The 21005-nt window shown below is 40.4% G+C and overlaps 3 protein-coding genes across 4 annotated transcripts in view; 2 read left to right on the top strand and 1 right to left on the bottom strand.

The window, feature by feature from the left end:
* The first annotated feature begins 493 nt into the window (after window positions 1–493).
* LOC145949629 (uncharacterized) lies at window positions 494–1366 on the top strand. Its single transcript, XM_083060202.1, has one exon. The coding sequence runs from the start codon at window positions 494–496 to the stop codon at window positions 1364–1366; it is 873 nt and encodes a 290-aa protein (XP_082916328.1).
* Window positions 1367–1381: 15 nt separating this feature from the next.
* LOC145949628 (uncharacterized) lies at window positions 1382–2320 on the top strand. The gene is made up of 2 exons (XM_083060198.1): window positions 1382–1517; window positions 1806–2320. The coding sequence occupies exons 1-2, from the start codon at window positions 1382–1384 to the stop codon at window positions 2318–2320; spliced, it is 651 nt and encodes a 216-aa protein (XP_082916324.1).
* Window positions 2321–7386: 5066 nt separating this feature from the next.
* Window positions 7387–21005, bottom strand: part of MSH1 (MUTL protein homolog 1) — a 30847-nt gene continuing 17228 nt past the window's right edge. For both annotated transcript variants that reach the window (XM_083060415.1, XM_083060416.1), the window contains 7 exons: window positions 20465–20671; window positions 20106–20362; window positions 19847–19990; window positions 11858–11915; window positions 10007–10303; window positions 8758–9465; window positions 7387–7981 (listed from right to left, as the gene is read on the bottom strand). In XM_083060415.1, coding sequence (XP_082916541.1) covers window positions 7772–7981; window positions 8758–9465; window positions 10007–10303; window positions 11858–11915; window positions 19847–19990; window positions 20106–20362; window positions 20465–20671 — 1881 coding nt within the window. In that variant the 3' untranslated portion in view covers window positions 7387–7771. The remainder of the gene's footprint in view (window positions 7982–8757; window positions 9466–10006; window positions 10304–11857; window positions 11916–19846; window positions 19991–20105; window positions 20363–20464; window positions 20672–21005) is intronic.

The following is a 21005-nucleotide window of genomic DNA, read 5'->3' as shown; positions in this document are numbered from 1 at the left end:
GATGAGACTTAATCCTGACAAGTGTGTTCGGCGTCTCGGGCGGCAAGCTCTTGGGTTTCATGTTATCAAGTCGGGGCATCGAGGCTAACCCGTACAAATGTCAAGCTATTATCGACATGAGAAGCCCATCAAACTTGAAAGAGGTCCAAAAGTTAGCTGGCCGACTGACAGCATTGTCTCGTTTCCTACCATGTATGGCCGAGACCTCCAAGCCGATCATTGGTCTCTTGAAAAAGGCAAATCGGTTTCAATGGACAAATGAGTTCGAAGCATCTTTCCAACTCTTCAAGAAACGGCTCGGCACCCCACCTGTGCTGACCAAACCGACCCCCGGCCGAGAGTAGTTCTATACATGGCGGTTTCTAGCGAGGCCATAAGCGCCGACATGATATAAGAACAAGACGGCCAACAGCAACCCGTATACTTCATAAGATGGGTACTTCAAGATGCCGAGCGCCGATACCAACTCTTGGAAAAGGTAGCGTTTGGACTCATGTATGCTGCTAGGCGCCTTCGGCAGTACTTCCAGAGTCACACAGTGGTGGTCCGAACCGATTGCCCAATTGCTAAAGTGTTGCGAAAACCAGAATTGGTCGGCCGAATGATGGCATGGTCAATCGCACTATCCGAGTTCGATATCCGTTTTGAACCCCGGGGGGCCATCAAATCACAAAGCTTAGCCGACTTTGTCAATGAACTATCACCACTCGGCCACTTCGAGGACAGCACTTGGACAATGCGCGCAGACGGCTCCTCCAACGACCAAGGCAGCAGCGTCGACATCATCTTAGAAAGCCCATCCGGCATTACCTTGGAACAATCACTGCATTTCGGCTTCCGGGCGTCCAACAACCAAGCCGAGTACAAAGCTTTGTTGGTCGGGATGAGATTGGCAGCCGAGATGGGGGCTAGAAAAATCACATGCTGGACCAATTCAAAGGTTGTCACCGAACAAGTAAACGACAACTTTCAAGTGAAAGATCCTAATCTACTCAAGTACTACCACTTTTTCCGGGGAATGAGCAACCAGTTCGAAGAGATACGAGTCCGGCACACGCTGCGCGGGAATAATGAGAGGGCCGACCAATTAGCACGGCTAGCAAGTAGTCGCAAGCCGGGACAGCTGCGGTCAACAATACACTTAGAGTTTCCCACCCCGAGTGTCACACAAGAATGCATGCCGGTAGATGAAGCCTCACAAACATGGATGACCGATGTCTGGAATTTAATTATTAACGGCTCGGAACCGGCCGATCCGGTCAAAGCTAGGAAGATCCGAACCCAAGCAGCACGCTACTCCGTGGTGGCCCGAGAGTTATACCGACGAGGGCTCTCCACACCCTTGTTGAAATGCATCGACCAGTAGCAAGCCGACTACGTCATGCGAGAAATTCACGAAGGAATCTACGGATCCCACTCGGGTGGAAGGACATTAGTTGCTAAGGTGTGGAGGGCCGGCTATTACTGGCCGACCCTGAAAACCGACTGTGCCGAGTATGTGAAGAAATGCAAGCAATGTCAATAACACGGCAACCTAATACATGCTTCGACCGAGCAGCTGCACGCTATCAGTGCCCCTTGGCTGTTTTCTCTATGGGGTATCGACATCATCGGCCCGTTCCCACTCGCCAAAGGCCAATGCAAATTCCTAGTAGTGGCTGTGGACTATTTTACCAAGTGGATTGAAGCCGAACTGCTTGCAACAATAACGGCCTCTAATGTCCAGAAATTCGTATGGAAAAATATCATCACCCGGTTCGGCATCCCACACGCCATCATCTCTGACAATGGGCTTCAATTTACAGATAAAAAATTCAATAACTTCCTTGAAAACCTCGGCATCCGGCACCGATTCACGTTTGTCGAACATCCACAGTCCAATGGTCAGGCCGAAGCAGCTAACAAAGTTGTCCTGACTGAGTTGAAGAAACGGCTCGGCACGGCTAAAGGAGTCTGGGCCGAAGAACTCCCCGAAGTTCTCTGGGCATACAGATGCACGCCCCAATCAAGCACAAGAGAGACTCCGTTCCAATTGGCTTACGGAACGGATGCTATGATACCGGTTGAAGTGGGCGAACCTTCATTCCGACGGAAGCACTTTCACGAAGAGTCTAATGATGGCATAATCCGAGCCGAACTTGACGTCGTAGACGAAACCCGGGAGAAAGCACAAATCGTAGCCGAAGCGTGTAAACAGAGAATGACTCGGCGATTTAATTCCACGTTGAAACCGAGGAACTTCCAAGAAGGTGATCTTGTTTGGACGGCAACCGGTTCGGCATGGCGCAACCCGACTGAAAGGAAGTTGGCGACAAACTGAGATGGCCCATTCCGAGTCCGACACGCTCTGAATAACGACGCGTACAAATTGGAAGAATTGTCTGGCAAGGTCATCCCTCGGACATGGAATTCTACCCATCTAAAGACTTATTATAGTTAGAATTTAATTCATGTACATGTATAAATGTCTTAGGATGCACTCTTTTCCTTGAACCGGTCTTTTTTTGTCTTAAAAAATTTTGAAAAGAGGCTTTGGCCGGCAAGGTTTTTAACGAGACATCCAATCATTAATGATAATACAATTCAACTATCCATGACTCATTTTACATTTTTGCAAAGTTTCTACAAGTCTTCCCTCCCGAGAACCCTCTCGGCCAAGGACGTGGCTTTTAAATTATTAAGTCTTCCCTCCCAAGAATCCTCTCAGCCAAGGACGTGGCTTCTAAATTATTAAGTCTTCCCTCCCGAGAACCCTCTCAGCCAAGGACGTGGCTTTAATTCAATTATTAAGTCTTCCCTCCCGAGAACCCTCTCGGCCAAAAACACGACTGTTAAAAATTCACGCCCTCCCTATCGAAACTCAACTCGGCCCAGAACGCGATAGATTTTCAATTAATTTCTAAAAATTCTTCTCGGCACAGCTTAATTCATTACATTGGTGCTATATCGGAGTAAGCGTATTTGACAAGAACAGTAACTTGCATTAAAAAGGGCTCTATCGACCCGGAAGTACAGAAATTTCATCCAAGAGGCTCTATCGGCCTTAGCTTACAGGAATTAAAAAGAAAGAAAATAACCTTTAAGTCTCGGCCTCGGGCTCCCCTTGGGCCGGCACCTCCTGCTCGACAACTTCCTTATTCGCCTGTTCTTCACCATTCGGTCCGACCTGGTGGCGAACAGGAGCTTCAGCGTCCGGCTGTTCATTCGGGGGGATTTGGGTCAGATTGACATATTTCCTCCGATAGAAATCCATGGACATATCAAACTAGAAGTCCGAAGGAAGGCTTTCGAAATGTCGGGCCTGCCGTGTCGCTTGCGTGAAGCCAGCTTCATGCTGAGAGAGAACCTTGCGTCTAGCCCTCTCTCGATACGCCCCATAAGACTTCTTCTCGGCTTCCAACTCGCCGGCCAGCGTAGTTGATTTCTCGGCCTCAGCCTTCAACGCATTCTCCAGCCGCTGCACTTGGAGCATCAGGTCATCATTCTGACGGCCATGGCAGACCATCTCAGCTTCAAACTTCTTCTTGTTCGCCTGCGCCTCGGACAGAACCACCAAGGCTTCTTGCACGGACCTTTTTGACTCAACAAGCTGTCGGCGCAGACTCTTGGCCCTGGCACTCGGCTGCATCATAATGCTTTGAGCCAAAGCCAAGGAGGGAGCTTGAAACTCGTAGAAAAAGGTCCACTTGTGGGCCGAGCTCATTTACCCCAGCATCGCCTGACCCGATTCCGATGTCAGGTCTTTGCTCGGATGATCCTGAGCACTAACGTTGGAAGCCAAAAAACTTGGACTCACCAGTCCCTGAGGAGCCACGAGCACCGGCAACCTCTATTACTTCTGCTTCCGTGCCTCGGCCTCGGCCCTCGCCTCGTCGGCCTTTCTCTTAACAACCCTCGCCTTGTGGGCATCTGGGGCATTCTTCTCTCTCGACTGAGATTGGGGCCAGGCCGTCTCGCGCGCCGGAGTCTGATTTCCCCCCTGCCCAGTCGGCGTCGGCGTAGGAGCTCGGCCCCGAATTAAATTGCGGATGTCCAGGTCATCACTCCCACAACTCGCCATGATACCTGCACAAATATTAGTCAAAATCAATGGCGACGCATGAATTTAAACACAAGACAGATGCTATACCAATTAAAGCGTCAAGCGGCTGTGATGATTTCATAAGCCGAACAAGTTCTCGGCACGGTAATGGCCGAGGCAGTTTTTCCAACACCGCCAAATTGGCGCGCTCCGCAGGAGACATCTTGGACTTGGACACCACGTCGTACTTTCTCGGCGCCCGAATCCAGTACAGTGGGAATAATGCCTTTCCCTCGTCGTCAAAAAAGTATTTGTTGTCTGTGCTGGGCTGAATCATCACCTTGAAAAATCCTACTTTAAACCCTTTGTAAGAGGTAGTGAACGGCTGAAGCAAACAATGCTCCGCCCGAAACAAAGAGAGCCATTTTGCCTTCCTCGTCGGCCTAGAGGCATAGAAATATAGGAATAAGTGGGGTGTCGACTCGATGCGAAGTGCTATACACAATTGTCGAAATCCTTGCATCGCGGCCCAGCTATTCGGATGGAGTTGCGTCGGCGCCACGTTCAGTAGCCGAAGTACCCCTATAAAAAACTTGTCAAAGGGGAAAGCACCCCCAAGTCTCTAAATAGATAGTCATATACAAAAAAAAAAAGTTGTATTTACACTTCTCTCGGCCAAGAAAGACAAAATCTGAATCCCATGATTCGTCATTTCGACATGGTTCGAAAAAGAAGCCAGACGGCACCTCATCCTCCGGAAGGGTAACGAAATTCTCGGTGTCGAACAGCAACGCAATCGAACTCTTATCGATGTAACGTGAAAACACGCTGCCTACCTCCCCATGCACCCATCTATAGTCGGGGACTTCGATAGGGCCGAAACGGCGAGAGGCCGAGCTGACTTTACGAGTACTCGGTCGGCCTTCACTCATTTCGAGAGAAGAAGCCTCTTCCACACTCTGTCAATGCTCAGACCCCTCCACAATTTCCATACTGGCCGACCTATTCGATGCCGAGGCTGAAACACCCTGTTGATCCGAAGGCCCACGCGAGCCCGTATCGGTAGAACCAGTCCCGGCATCCCCAGCGGAGCCGATTTGGGAGACCCTATCATCTACATCCCTATCAAAATTAGCCATTGAAACGTACCTTTAAATGAAGCCGGTCTCGGTTGGTGACTAGCGCTCAAGCTTGGTCACTACGTCGGCTCGGAGCAAATGCAAATGCAAGCTACAATTAAGTAAACACGTAACGGTTGGTCCCCACCACGCCTATTTATACTACTTTCAGGAAACGCATATCAACCATCACACCCCTATAAACCGTTGGATCAAATTGATCCAACGGTCCAAAAATGACAACCCTTCGCATCCCCGTCATTAGTGCCCAACGGTTTCCAGCCCAACGGTTACATCACTTCAAATTCCCACAATTAATACCCAACGGTTACGAACCCAACGATTATAACTCCACACGTCAACTCAACCGCCACAACTGAAAAGTCACATCTACCCTTTGCGTCGTTTCACTCCTTAAGGCTCGGGGGCTTGTGTACCGGAAGGGTCCTATCGGCCACGTGGACCGACACGTCATGTCCTATCAGACATTGACGCAGCTCGGACACCACTTCGGCTCGGTAAGGGGCCGAGGACTCGGAAAATACCTGTTCTCCTATCGGCTCGGCCATAGGCCGAGAGGTTGTCTCAGCCGCTCCTTATCGGCTCGGCCAAGGACCAACAGAGAATAGTTACGACGATAATCATGGTTAACATGGGACAACACGTAATTAAGGCATAATCAGCTGATCAGCATCGTATTACCTAATTTGGTAAGTGTCAGAGAAGGCCCACCATGCTCAGGCCCATGATAGGTACTATAAATAAGTCACACGAAACGAGGTATGTCACTGTTCATTTATTATCCTAGAGAATCGTGTTTGTCCTGACTTGAGCGTCGGAGTGCCTTTTGTAGGTACCTCCCCCCCTCTGAAGCATCCACTTGAAGCTCTCGTTCGGTCCTCTACCTACCGGAAGATTACGAGTGTACCTTCAGACAAGTACACCATATATATATATATATATATATATATATATATATATATATATATATATATATATATATATATATATATATATAATTTTATTTTCAATAAATAACTTTATAGTATTTTTTATTTAAAATTATATATTGATTCATGCAGTTCAATTCTAATTTATTTTTTCATACAAAAGAAAAATAAAATTAATTATGAATGAGATAAAACTTGGAACACATGTGAATGTGACTATTTAATCATTGTTTTCAAAATATTAATATATATTTATGACAAATTATTTAATCATCTTAATAACCACTAAATTAACATATTTTATTGTTATACATTTGACTTTATAATTTATATAATATACCTTTAATTTTAAATTATATATTAATTTATGCAACTCAATTAATTTAGAATTTAGTTGTTTCATGAGTACTATATTGACTACAAATTTTTTGGACTTCCCCAAAACATGGCATAAATTTTATTAAATTTGTAGGTATAAAATATATGATATAAATATGTTTTTTGAAAAGTTAATAAAAATCAAATTATGTTATTAATAATCCATCAATTCGACCTCTAACGCTATCTTAATCAATTTAATAATCAATCTAATTTTTAAAACATTGATCCAAAGTTGAGTCCAACTCTAGCATCTGAAAATTAATCTAAAATGATTAATATTTTTACGTTTTAATATAATACTAATTTATTTATTTTCCTTAATTTATCCTTTAATAAATGATTTGACCAGTACAATTAAATGTAATAAATTTATTGAATAGAGTTTTTTTTACACCATTATTAAATGGAGTTATTTTAATAAATTAAAAAAAAAGTGATATATTCATTGTTCTTGGAATCTATTTGAATAAACTTCTTCAGAAACACCTCTAAGAGAAAAAAAAAATAAAAAACAAAAAATAAAATCAATAATTTTTTCCATAAACTAAAATTAACTTTTACATGAGTTAAAAATAATATTTTTTAAAAACTAATAAATAAAAAACTTCTACAAAATAACTAGTTTTAAATTATGATGAAAATTATGAAGTACTTCAGAACAAATTTATCTAAACAAACACTTAATCTATATGTATAAACCTTAAATTACAATCATTGTAGAGTATCAAACTCCCTGAAAAAAAAATGGGAGATTAGTCACTGCTGTCGGCGGTGGATACTCCAGAACGAACCAAAAAAAAAAACTCCCTGAAAATTAGCAACTCAATAACGGAAAATTTCTCTAGTACATAACTAGTAGTATATTTGTTCATTTGTACTGGTATATTATTTCAACAGAAGTCGCAGTTCAGTCCAATTGTCCAAATAGAGGGGAGGCTAGTCAAAATATGTTTTAACATTTAAAAGAAACCACATGAACTCACATTTTTACCATGAATGCTCGGTGCTACCAAGCTGTATTGAGGAATTTTAAGAATGTTGGATGGGGAGAGGAGTCCATCAAAGACATTTTCAAAGGAATAGAACTACTGGCAAGCTAATGAACAACAATTTCCACATTTGCAAATATGAACATAAAAGCATCTGCAGCAACTAATTCTAACAAAAATGCTGCAGACATTTCTTCCTAAACTTAATCATCATCAATATGCCAATGTACACGCAAAGATGATTAAAGTCAGCTGTATAACACTGGCATAAATACAAAACAGACATAGAAAGAGTCGATGCCTATCAACTAGTTATGCATACAGGTTGGAAGTGCCAAAATTCCTATGTTTACCATCAGCTGTATTGCTCAGTTGGAAGCCTCGACTGGGTAGTTGATTAATGAGCATAGATTCTAATTCACATGCCAAGCTCTTTCCTGGAACTAGGAAATAAAGGAATGATGAATCATGCATTCCTTCCTTCAGTCGATGTGTTCGAACTCGTCCCTCGAGATCATCAGTCTATCATCAATTCATCCCAACAAAATAGAGATCAACTAATTGACAAACATTCATAAATAGGGACAGTATAAAATCATGATACCATGTAAATTAAACCAGTAATTTGCAACACTCATACATTTCTACTAAACTGCATGTTTCTGTTATTGTGCTAAAAGCCATGACAAATAAAATGTAAAGGAAAAAGCAAGATATAGGGATAGCATGAAGAGGATAGACACAAGTACTACTCCCCAGAAAACTGCGGGGCCCATTTCTATTTGTTCATCTGTGTTTTTAAATGATCTTTCAGGTGAGATACTCGTAGGAGAGATCCCATCTTAACCACTACAAATATGAGGCCGATTATACAACAATTGTTATAAGTTTAGCTATGAGCTATCTATTAAATACTGCTTTTGGCTAAAAGCAGATATACCATTAGCCATTACGTGTCCCGACCTGGTATTGAACCAATTCTGTTATTTACCAGATCAATTGGCAAAGTATTCTGAACATTATTATAGCAACTCCTACTTCACCGGAAACAAAAGGAAAGGAAAATGGTAGATAGTCAGAATTAATTTGATAGAATTGGAATCAAAATGAGTTGGTGCAATTATTGGTTCCTGGATGAATTAGGGACCTCTACCCATTTGGATTATTCAACAACTAACTTTAAACATAGGTAAATTTTGTCTACATTGAGCAATTTTTTTTCTCGCTTTATAGTATCACTCAAAGGTAAAGGAAGACAATAAACAAATAAGGAAAGCATACTAGAAGTTGAGACTTACCTCTCCTACATAGAGTTTCTTATCTGGTCTGAACATCACATAGACGCTTGAAGAACCTACAACCGATGGAGGTGGCTGCTCCCTTGTACCAACTAGGAGACATTTTATCTCGGTAAGCTCCAATGCAATTTTTTTGCTTTTCTGTTCCATTATATGATCCTGGCATATCATAGTGACAGCACTCTCAACTTCCTCACGTAAAACTTCCATTTGATTAGCTCCTGGTAAGAACTTTTCTAAATGAAGATGTGTTCCATTCAAATTATTAACATTGATGGAAGTAGAAAACTTTTCTTTATTTAGGAAATTTTCTTCAGAAAGCATTTCCTTAGCGTAAACTGACTGATAAAGATATTCAGCTCTTCTGATAATAGGCTCAGGGATTCCTTCCCTTGAGGCAGTTTCAAAAGCAAGACTTTCTTTACAGACTCCATCTGTCAGCTTCCACGTAGGCATTGTTTCTCCATCAATGGACGTTGTTCCCATTGCTTTGTGCACAGTGTTTTTTATGTTTAGGGGCAAAGTAAATATTCCGTGCAAATGAGTAGATACAATACCCAGACACCCAATTCTATCAAGAGTTTCAATGATACTACCAGCAATACAAGTTCCTTTTGCAGTTTCTGTTCCTCGGCAAATTTCATCAACAAGTACAAGGCTCCTTTCGGTGGTTCCATTAATGATGGATCGAAGTTCTGACATTTCCACCTGAGATAGATATTAAAGATGGATGAAATGTTCAAGGCACTTGTGAAAATTGTAATTCCATAAAGCAACATTCAACTATTTAATTTTATGGATAATAATGTTGAATCCCCTGTTCCTAATTCCATAAAGCCCCAGGCAACTAATTTGTCCAATAGGTACCAACAAAAAAAATGTGGTATGAAACGGAGAGAAAAGTAAAGAATTATTCTTCCTTTCTGATGTGTGAGGACCTGCCTCTATTTCTAATATCTCCAAGTAAAACGGTTTGTTTCTTTCATTGATGATTGCTCTCATGTGATATTTCAAACGAAGGATAAAACTGAGGGGGCCAACTTTTCCGGAACTCATCTTTTGATTCAAATTCAGTTTGGCATATCAATAAAATGGTTGCACTTCGACAATGAAAGAGAATAAGTAAATCAGAAATTATGTGAGTTTCTCAAAATACATGGTGTAATTCATTAACTAACATGGGTTAATACTCCACAGTAAAAATATCTCAATGGATGAACATAATAGAAAAGCATGAACCAATAGAAACCTGAAAGGAACTCTTTTTATCAGCTGGACTATCATATGACTTCATATGCAGCGTGATGGAATCAAAATAAGGTATCAGGGCTGATTTGGCAGGAACCATGAGTCCACATATCCCAAGTAGGGCAGCAGCACAAATTGACCGCAGTAAACTTGATTTCCCACCACCATTTGGTCCTGTCAACAGATATAATGATTGCATATCAACATCATTACGCACAACACCTTCTGCTACGTGGAACCAATAAGGTAATAAACCAACTATCTTCATCCCATGGATTTTGTCCAATGACTTCACATCCTGCACAACAATTTAACAAGTAGTCATCACATTACTAATCTAAACAAGATATTAACAATGAATAACTAGCTATTGGGTTATAGACTAAAACACATAACACATCTAAGATAAAAACAAATGTTGCCATAAAAGCCGAACTTAAAACAACCTCCTCATAATATTCACATATGTTTCGACACGTAGTGCCCTTTAGTACAAAAACACACCGAAGGAATGTATATTGTTTATGTTGAGAGGAAAGAAAAATAGACACGTGACTGAATCTGTGTTTTAACTATACCTCAAAGATTTATTTATACAGCAGAAATAGTGAAATACATTAACTGTGCATCATGAGGGAATATTTACTTTTCCTTAAACTATAATATATTCTTTAAATATCTTATTTTCAAAACTCCCCGTCAAATTGGATCATATAGATCATATGCACCTAGCTTGTTACAAATATAGTCAATTCTTGGACCCCTTGGTGATTTAGTGAAGGCATCTTCTAGTTGATCACTAGAGTTGATGGATTTAGTGATTATTTCTCCAGACTTGATCTTTTATCTGATGAAGTGGCAGTCTAGCTCAATGCGCTTGGTCCTTTCATGAACTGAATTGGATGCAATGTGTAAGGTAGACTGATTTTCACATATCAATAAAGGTAAAAAGGATCCAAAAAGGTTCAAAAAAATTGGTTGGAAAACTGAATTATCTGAATGTCACTCGTTCCATGAGAAAACTAAGCATGTTGAGATTGATTGTCACTTCATCAAGGGGATTTTATCGAGTGACATTGCAACCAATTCTATCAATTCCAATAATCAATTGGTAGATGTCTTCACCAAGTCTTCGAGGTGTCCTAGACTTAATTGGGAATGTAATAAGCTTGATGCATATGACTTATATGTTCCATCTTGAAGGGAAGTGTTAGATATTGTTGTTAGATTTCATCTTAGAACCTCAACTGCAATTAAGTGAAGTTGCCAACAAATATATAAGTTGTACCCTAAGAATTGAGGCAAGTAATGTGGGACCTTCCAACACCTCTCCCCCTCCACAGATGTCTGGCGAAGCCTACCAGAATAGGTGAACCACAAACATGGACTACAGGCTCTGATACCATGTTAAATTTTATTTCAAAACCAACTAACATTAAGTGAAGTCGCCCAGTAGATATATAGGCTGCATCCGGAGAAATGAAGCAAGTGATGTGAGACCTTCCAACAATTATATTGTTAGATATTCATAGATACTGTAGCATGGACATTTTTTTCATGGGCCTATTCTAGGATATCTATAATTTTTTCTTTATTTATTACCCATAGTATATAATAATATGCTCCATTGTGTAATTAACACTGATTCAATTATGTCTTCTTTTCTCTTCCTTTCAACAATAACTACCTGCCCAGTATAAAGCTATATGCATGCAAAAAAGTCTGTCCTAATTAAAATAAAATAACAGACCAGTACATAATAAAAACGAAAATAATGAAATAAACAATAACCAATGTTATTCAGGAATCAAAAATATGAAACAGCACTACTGTCAAAGTTGTTATATACTACCTCAAACCCATGGGATTCTACAAGTGTGGGAAAGACCCATCTCCTTCTTCTCCCTTCACTGCAAGACATCAATGAACAAAATTAGTATAATACAACTTTCCAAGACTGCAGGAGAATACAAATGATTGTCATTTAAAAAAGATATGACATTGACATGTGACATTTTACAACCCCAAATTTCATCCATTCACATAAAAAAGACAATAGTTTCCATTAAATCTAACCACTAATGTGACATTCTCCATAAAAAAAACCCTAAGACTAGCAAACATATGCTGCTATTAGATTGATAGTACAGCTTTCATGCTGCCTTCCCATTCCCAAATAATTTGGTTTAACTAACTGGTATAGTAGAGAAGCTTTATCATTTGACAATTTGATATTTTAGTTTTTGTTGAGATATTATTCAGTTTTGATTTTGTATTCTTTGATTATTTGCTACTGTCCTTAGATAGCTTATCCTAATCCCTGAACTTTACAGACTGATTTTGTTGTCCATGTGTATAAATATTGTACAAGTCAAGTAATGCAATATACAGTTCTCATTAATTTGATTCAAGTGGTACTAGAGATTTCTGATTCAACACCATGTTTGTTTTTAGTTCAGCAGCTGTAGGCACTGAAACCCTAGTTCATTGTTCAGCAACCAACAAAAGTATTGTAAATAGAATAAAATCTTTCCGTACATTTGTTGGATCAAGCAACATTCAACTCCAACCATCCCTATCCTTAAGCAATCCGTCAAGTTCCTAAACTGGCTAACAATTTTGTTTCTATACATGAACTTGCAAAAGATTTGGAATATACAATAACTTTCTTCCACTTTCATTGCGTTTTTCAAGACTTTGTCACAAGGAGGACAATGGGGGCAGGGTGGGTTATATACTTATATTTCTTGCAACATATGGAGACTGATGATGGCACTAGCAAAAGGAGTTGCCTTTCTGTCATCATCAGGAAAACTCATAAACTTGGGCAGCTTCCCAAATTTGGCTTCGACATAAGTGTATTAAACATCCACCTTCAGAAAGATCAGGTTTTTATTTCCTCACTTGTTTACAAGAGAATCAGTTGAGTCATTTTATTATGATAGTTGTCAATTTGCAAAGCAAGATCATGCAACATTTCTTCCTAGTAATAATAATTTACAAAGTCTTGAACCTTTTGATCTGGTTCATTCTAATTAGAGGGGACTGGTTACTACCTCTAAATGTGGGGCTTCCATCCTACGTGTCAATTGTGTAACAAGTATGGACATAAAGTTTACAATTGCTTTCATTGCTTTGGTCAACATTTGTTGCCTAATCACTTGTATAAATCGCAAGACACAAACACAGTCTCATTCCTCTACTTCTAGTTACTCTGCCTTGGCACTTTACTAAACCACCATTACCATCTTATGGTGCTTCAACATATCATGCAGCTACACCAGTTAATAATGTGCCTTCTTTGGTTTTCTTGGAAACTCCATATCCATCTGGATCTAGAGAACAATATATTGTAGCACCATGGTCCAGTGACACCCACAACCATGCTTCACACAATATCACCGCTGATCCTCACAATTTAGTTTAAAGTTCACTTATGAATGGTTCTGATTGAATGTTCATGGAGTATGGACAACCACCAAGGTCTAGCAATCTCATCTGTTGGTTTTTCACTATTGTCTTCACATTTTGACTCACTGTGTTCACTTTCAATAATTTACTGTTAGTACTCTCTGTCACCAGGTACCTTGTATTTGTCTCAAAAATTGGGCACGATGATGAAGTGTATTGAGTTTCACCCATTCGTTCATTAGTTCCCAACTTCCCATATATAGCTTATCGGAATCTCAAACTTTAGGGACTGATTCTGTAGTCCAAGTGACTCTCAGTCACTTCAGCAGTCTCATCTGTTGATTTTTCACAATTGTCTTTACCTCTTGACTCACATTGTCTTCACTTTCAATAATTTACGGTTAGTACTCTCAGTCACCAAGAACCTTGTATCTGTCTCAAAAATTGGGCATGAAAATGGTGAATATTTTGAGTTTCACCCATCCGTTCATTAGTTCCCATAGATAGCTTATCCAAATCCCAGACCTTAGAGATTGGTTCTGTGGTCCATGTGTATAAATGTTCTATAAATCATGTAATCCAATACATAATCCTCACTATTCTAATTCAAATTTTCCAATGACTTCACTTGAATATGAATAATTTCTTATTATTGAATATGAATAGGTACAATAAAATAAATAAGCAGAAAACATAATCAAACCCTAAAGTTTAGGGATTTAGATAAAACTAACTAAAGAGAAGATAAACTAGTATATCTAAACTATATCTTATAGAATTATCTTAACACTCCCCCTCAAGCTGGAGCATATATATCATATGCATCTAGCTTGTTACATATATATGTTATCCTAGGACCACGTAAAGATTTAGTAAAGATATCTGCAAGTTGATCCTTGGAGCAAACTGAGGAGGTCTTGATGATACCAGAGAGGATCTTTTCTCTGATGAAATGGCAGTCAACCTCTATATGCTTTGTTCTCTCATGAAAAACTGGATTAGAGGAGAGGTATAAAGCTGACTGGTTATCACAAACTAGTTCCATATGACCAACCTTGCAAAACTGCAACTCTTGAATTAAGAATTTTAGCCACAAGAGCTCACATGTGGTGTGAGCCATAGCACGATATTCTGCTTCTGTACTTGATCGTGCAACAACACTTTGCTTTTTACTCTTCCATGAGACAAGATTACCACCCATGAAGACACAATAGCCTGATGTTGACCGCCTATCACTTGCATCACCTGCCCAATCTGCATCTGAATATCCAACAATGTTTGTATGTCCTCTATCATTGTAAACAAGTCCTTTTCCTGGTGATCTTTTGATGTATCTAAGGATTCGAACAACTGAAAGCCAATGACTCTCACAGGGAGAGTTAAGAAACTGACTTACAACGCTGACAGGAAAGGATATATCAGGTCTGGTCATGGTGAGATAATTCAATTTGCCCACTAATCTCCGATATCTCCCTGGGTCAGGATAAGGCTCCCCCTGATTAGGCATAAGCTTCACATTAGGATCCATGGGAGTGTCAACTGGCTTACAATTTGTAAGTCTGGTCTCTTCTAGAATATCAAGGGCATATTTTCTCTGAGAAATAGCAATACCGTACTTTGACTGAGCGACATCAATCCCGAGGAAATAACGTAGGGGACCTAAATCCTTAATTTGAAAGTGTTTAAATAAGTGTTGCTTCAGTGCCTTGATGCCCTCCTGATCATCACCTGTAATCACAATATCATCTACATAAACAACAAGATAGATAAATCTATGTGTCGATGAGCGTCTAAAGAAAACAGAGTGGTCTGTCTCGCAGCGGATCATTCCAAATTCCTGTATAACTTTGCTAAACCGACCAAACCAAGCACGAGGTGATTGTTTGAGGCCATACAAGGACTTTTGTAATTTACATACAAGACCAGACCCCCCTTGAGCAACAAACCCAGGAGGTTGATCCATATAAATCTCCTCCTCCAAATCACCATGTAAGAAGGCATTTTTGATGTCTAATTGAAACAAAGGCCAATGCCTCATAGCAGCCATAGCTAAGAAGAGACGAACTAAGGCCATCTTCGCAACTGGAGAGAAGGTGTCGCTGTAATCCAAACCATACACTTGCGTGTATCCCTTAGCCACAAGACGAGCTTTCAATCTATCCACCTGTCCATCAGGGCCCACTTTAACATTAAATACCCACCGACAACCAACAACAGATTTTCCAGGCGGAGGTGGGACAAGTACCCAAGTGTGATTGGAGTCTAAAGCTGTCATCTCATCAATCATTGCTTGACACCATCCTGGATGGGTTAAGGCCTCCTGTACAGTCTTGGGAATGGTAATAGAGGAAATAGCAGAGACAAAAGCATAATAGGTAGGAGACAAACAATGATATGAAAGAAAGTTATACATAGGATGAGGATTACAAGTAGAACGACTACCTTTATGAAGAGCAATGGGCAAGTCAACTGAGGTAGGTGGGACCGGAGTAGGTGAGGAGACTGAAGCAGGAGTAGAATCACATGGCTCAATTGAAGAATCATTGGGAGGAACAACAGTATGTGATCGACGCTCATAAGTTATCACAAATCGGTGTAGAGGATGGTCAGACCCTGGTAGTGCGGGAGGATCTGGTGCCTCTAAAGTAGCAGGTGTGGTAGGAGGCACACTATGATCAAAATGAGGAATAGGCAATACCTGAGAGAGGAGATCTGAGTCAACCGAAGAAACATCTGTGGCAATAAAATATGGTGTATCTTCAAAGAAAGTGACATCTGCACTGGTGTAAAATCGATGCGTAGCAGGAGAGTAACAACGATACCCCTTTTGAACATGGGAGTATCCTAAGAAAACACATTTGATGGCCCGAGCAGACAACTTAGCACGTCCTGAGAAAAGATCATGGACAAAACAGGTACAACCAAAGACACGAGGATGAACAGAATAAAGGGGATCCAATGGGTACAATAGGGAATGAGGTACTTGATCATTCAAGACAGACGATGGCATTCGATTTATTAAATACCCTGCAGTGAGGACAGCATCGGCCCACAACTTTGGGGGTGCATTGGCATTCAATAAAAGAGTACGAGCAGTGTCCACAATATGTCTATGTTTTCGCTCAGCTACACCATTTTGTTGAAGTGTATGAGGGCAACTAGATTGATGTAGAATGCCATGGGAAGCCATAAATGATTTGAAGCAATCTGAAAAATATTCTTTAGCATTATCACTTCGTAAAATCCGAATTACTTTGCCAAATTGAGTTTTGATCTCCGAATAGAAACTTAGGAAAATATTGAATAACTCAGAACGATTTTTCATTAAAAATATCCAAGTACATCTAGAAAAATCATCAATAAAGGTGACGTAATACCTATGTCCTAAAAGAGAAGGAACGCGACTAGGACCCCAAACATCAGAATGAATAACATCAAAAGGAGACATAGCTCGACTATTAATACTATTAGGAAAAGAAGCTCTAACATGCTTCCCTAATTGACACGACTCACACTCTAAGGACTCCAACCGTGAGAGATGAGGTACCATTTTCTTTAATTTATTCAAGCTTGGATGACCCAGGCGACGATGAATTAAACCAGGAGACTCAATAGATGCACATATGGTAGAGGTAGAAGGCTGAAGGTAGTAGAGACCATGTGATTCAGATCCGGCTCCAATCGTCTGTCCCGTACTCCGGTCCTGTATCAAGAAAGAATCAGAAGTGAAGGTTATGACACAGTTTAGTGACCGAGTCAACTTACTTATAGAAATCAAATTAAAGGGACATCCAGGAACTAATAAAACAGATTTTAATGGTAGTGATGGGAGAGGTGATATTTGACCAATACCAGTGGCTTGGACTTTTGACCCATCTGCAAGAGTGATATGGTGTGGAGTTCTAGGTGATGATAGGTTAGGGAAAAGGGAGACACTACCAGTTAGGTGATCAGAAGCACCGGAGTCCAAAACCCAAGGTCCAATAGACGTAGAATGAGAGAGACAGACTGTAGAATTACCAGTATGAGCAACAGTGATGGAAGAAGAGGCCTGTTTAGTTGCCTTGAATTGAAGATACTCTTGGTAATCATCGGTAGATAATGTGATTGGATGATTGCCCTTCGGTTCAATCTTGAGCTCTGGAGCTGAAGTTGGAGATTGAGCCACATTAGCTGTCTTGCTTGGAAAGCCATGCAAGGAATAACACCTATCTCGTGTATGTCCATCTCTCTGACAGTAGGTACAATGGAGGTTTCCTCTACCCCCTTTACCGCGACCACGACCTCGACCACGCCCTCGACTTCCACGGTCAGCTGTGCTAGAGATAAAAGCAGAGGACTCAGATTCTGTGTGAGGATCTGCCTCTGGTGAAGGGACCCGAATCAATCGATCTATGAGTTCTTCTACTGTAGGAATGACAGGATTTGTCAAGATTTGATCTCGAACAGATCCGTAATCTTTGTGGAGTCCTTGAAGGATAAACACCATGAACATATTATCAAGTTTGTTTATTATTTGTTAAGGATCATCACTAACCAACATTAGCTTGAGCTCATCAATAGTGGATTGAGCACGATTCAAATACGTTGGCAAATCATTATCAACCATACGAAGAGTTGCCAGACCATGAACAGACTCGTATATTCTTTGGATATCATTGGCATAGACATTTCGAGCCTTCTTCCAAATATCATAGCATGTCTTGTACAGACGAAAATGCACCATTAATTTAGGCTCAATGGACTGCCACAATAGAGATACAAGTTGATAATCTGTCCGTTGCCATTCATCTCTCACCTCTTTATCAACTTCAGACGCCCTTTTAGTAAGATGATCATAAATACCCTGACCTAAAAACCACATTTCAACCGCAGTGGACCAATCCAAATAATTTTTACCATTAAGCTTTTCAGATGTAATAGTAGGTGATCCAGAAAAGGCAAAGGAGACCAGCCCCCTTTTGGAAGATTCAATTTTTGGGTTCTCCTTGGGAATCTCTGCCATGAGGAGAAAAAGAAGAAAAACACCAAACAATCAACCACGAACAGAAACCAAACAGCCACAGAACTTCAAGACAGCAACCAAACGACCACGAAACTCCGAGGCCGCAACCAAACGACCTCCAACAGACCACCTAGAGTGTGACCCACTACCTGAAAAGGGTCAAAACGAGAAGAGGAAGGGCCGACGAGTCCAACGGAAGAAACCGCGTCGCAAACGGAGGCTGGTAGGGCGGCGCGTGAAGCCCACGCGCGCGGCGAGCTTCCTCAACGAGAACTGTGCGTGGGAGCGCGTGAGGCGGCGGATGACGGTGGATCGCGACGGAGAGGCCGATCGGCGACCTCTGAGTGTGCAGGCGGTGTCAACTCCAGCAGCCGCAGACAAAATTCGAAAACCCTAGAAACCCTAAATGTTGGCGGCTGGATTAGGGTTCCTGGATTAGGGATTCACACTTGAGGGGGAGTGTTGGAGTTCAAGTGTGAAGTGAAGTCCCACATTGGTTAGAGTTGGGCATGTTGAGTAATATATAAGTGAGAAAGACCCACCTACCTAATGCCTTAAGGTTTTAGGTTATGTTGGGGAGTTTAGAACACTGGGGAGCATTCCACATAGTGAGTAGTGAGTAAGTCACACAAGTGAGCTTGACACCACAACATAACCTAAAACCTTAAGGCATTAGGTAGGTGGGTCTTTCTCACTTATATATTACTCAACATGTCCAACTCTAACCAATGTGGGACTTCACTTCACACTTGAACTCCAACACTCCCCCTCAAGTGTGAATCCCTTCCACATGGTCACACTCCTCCTCAAGCAGAAGCTTTTTTTCTTTCGTCCACGAGTATTTAATGGTGGCCTTACTTGCACTATCGTTGCACTTCAACGACACACGTCCTTCACACCTCTAGGGAGACTTTCAGTACAAGGGATGATCCTACTCTTGGATCTCCTGCCAATTCCATTCAGGATCCCACTCTTAGATCCAACCAATACTCGTCTGAGCCGATCACCAGTCACTTGGTCGAACCATCGGCTCTGATACCAACTTGAATATGAATAATTTCTTATTATTGAATCTGAATAGGTACAATAAAATAAATAGGCAGAAAACATAATCAATCCCTAAAGTTTAGGGATTTAGATAAAACTAACTAAAGAGAAGATAAACTAGTATATCTAAACTATATCTTATAGAATTATCTTAACAACTTCAAATCAATCATAAACCCATGTTGCAACCAAAGTGCACTAGAAAACAAATGCCCATTAAAAATCATCTAATCAAATTAAAATGCAATGCACAAATTGATATCAGAGACAATAACTTGTAGCTTAAACAAATCCATACAAGGTAGTCAAAAAAATCAATGCAAAAGATAAATATTGCATTTTATCCACAAAAATAAGCAACTACAGATGTTTACAAACCTTGCATGAGCAAATAAAGCTTTGGCAATAACAAGCAACGTAGATGAAAAGACAAGGATGTTTATATGGTATTGCAATTCAGCAGCGAGTCCCCTTAAAATTTCCAAAACTCTTTCTTTAGCCTTGGCATTTGCTTCATGGTACCTGAAACAAATAAATTTACCAACACATATAAATAAGCAAAAGAGAAAGAAAAGTGTTTAAAATAATAATAAAAATAACAACAACATAGGATTGCACGGTTTTAAAAATAGCACACCTTGTTAATGCAGCCTCCACCTTTGGTGTGGTAAACCATTCCTCCCCAGCCTTTCTACCTTTAGAATCTAAAGCATGCCTGAGCTGTTTAATTTGTTCCTCTCCAGGGGTACCAGCCCACAAATTTGGTGTAAAGCGTTTGCCTTTGAACCAAACTGCCTCATGCTCCCGAGCATAGGATATTTCTCCCTTAGGACCTCCGAGTGGGGCTACAGTAGCCTTTATTCTAGAAACAACAGGAACAAAATCTTCAGTGACCTGCAATAATGATGGGACAACATTAATGAAACATAAACAAGTCTCTCAAAACATGTTTTACAAGCAAACAACTATAGGCAAGGTCGAGTTACAAAGACCTACTGCTATATGCAAGGCCTCAGCTGCTTTCTCCACTGCAGTAAATACATCATCTATGTGGATTCTTTTTATTCGACCTTTCCATTTAGACTCCATATCCTCAAAAAATTCACGAGGAATAAGAGAGAAAGAGTTGATTTTCTGATCATTCCCATCATCCAGAGAGATTATTTCACCAATCTTGCTAGATGCAACTTCACATCCTGTAACCTGTAAACAAAGTAACATTAGGGAAGTCTACAATCCAATGAAATTTGAAGCACTAAAATCAACCAAAAGAGAAATGATTACAGAAATATTATTTCAATAATGCCTAAAATTCCTAGATAACTCCAGAAAGATGCTATATATCAAAATACATTAAATCAGTAGACTTAAAACTAAATGTTAATGTAATTAAAAAATCCAAGGAGAATAAAAACTACAATTTGTACAGATGAAGTTAGAAAACATCACGTTATATATTCACATTTGTGTTAGAAATTTAGCACAATTAGGACATGACGATATGTAAATTGTAAAGTTAGCCAACTATATCTATATG

Source organism: Cajanus cajan, chromosome 7, assembly GCF_000230855.2.
Source record: "Cajanus cajan strain Asha chromosome 7, NIPB_CcT2T_4, whole genome shotgun sequence".
Classification (NCBI taxonomy): domain Eukaryota; kingdom Viridiplantae; phylum Streptophyta; class Magnoliopsida; order Fabales; family Fabaceae; genus Cajanus; species Cajanus cajan.
This window is presented reverse-complemented; position numbering and strand designations above follow the sequence as displayed.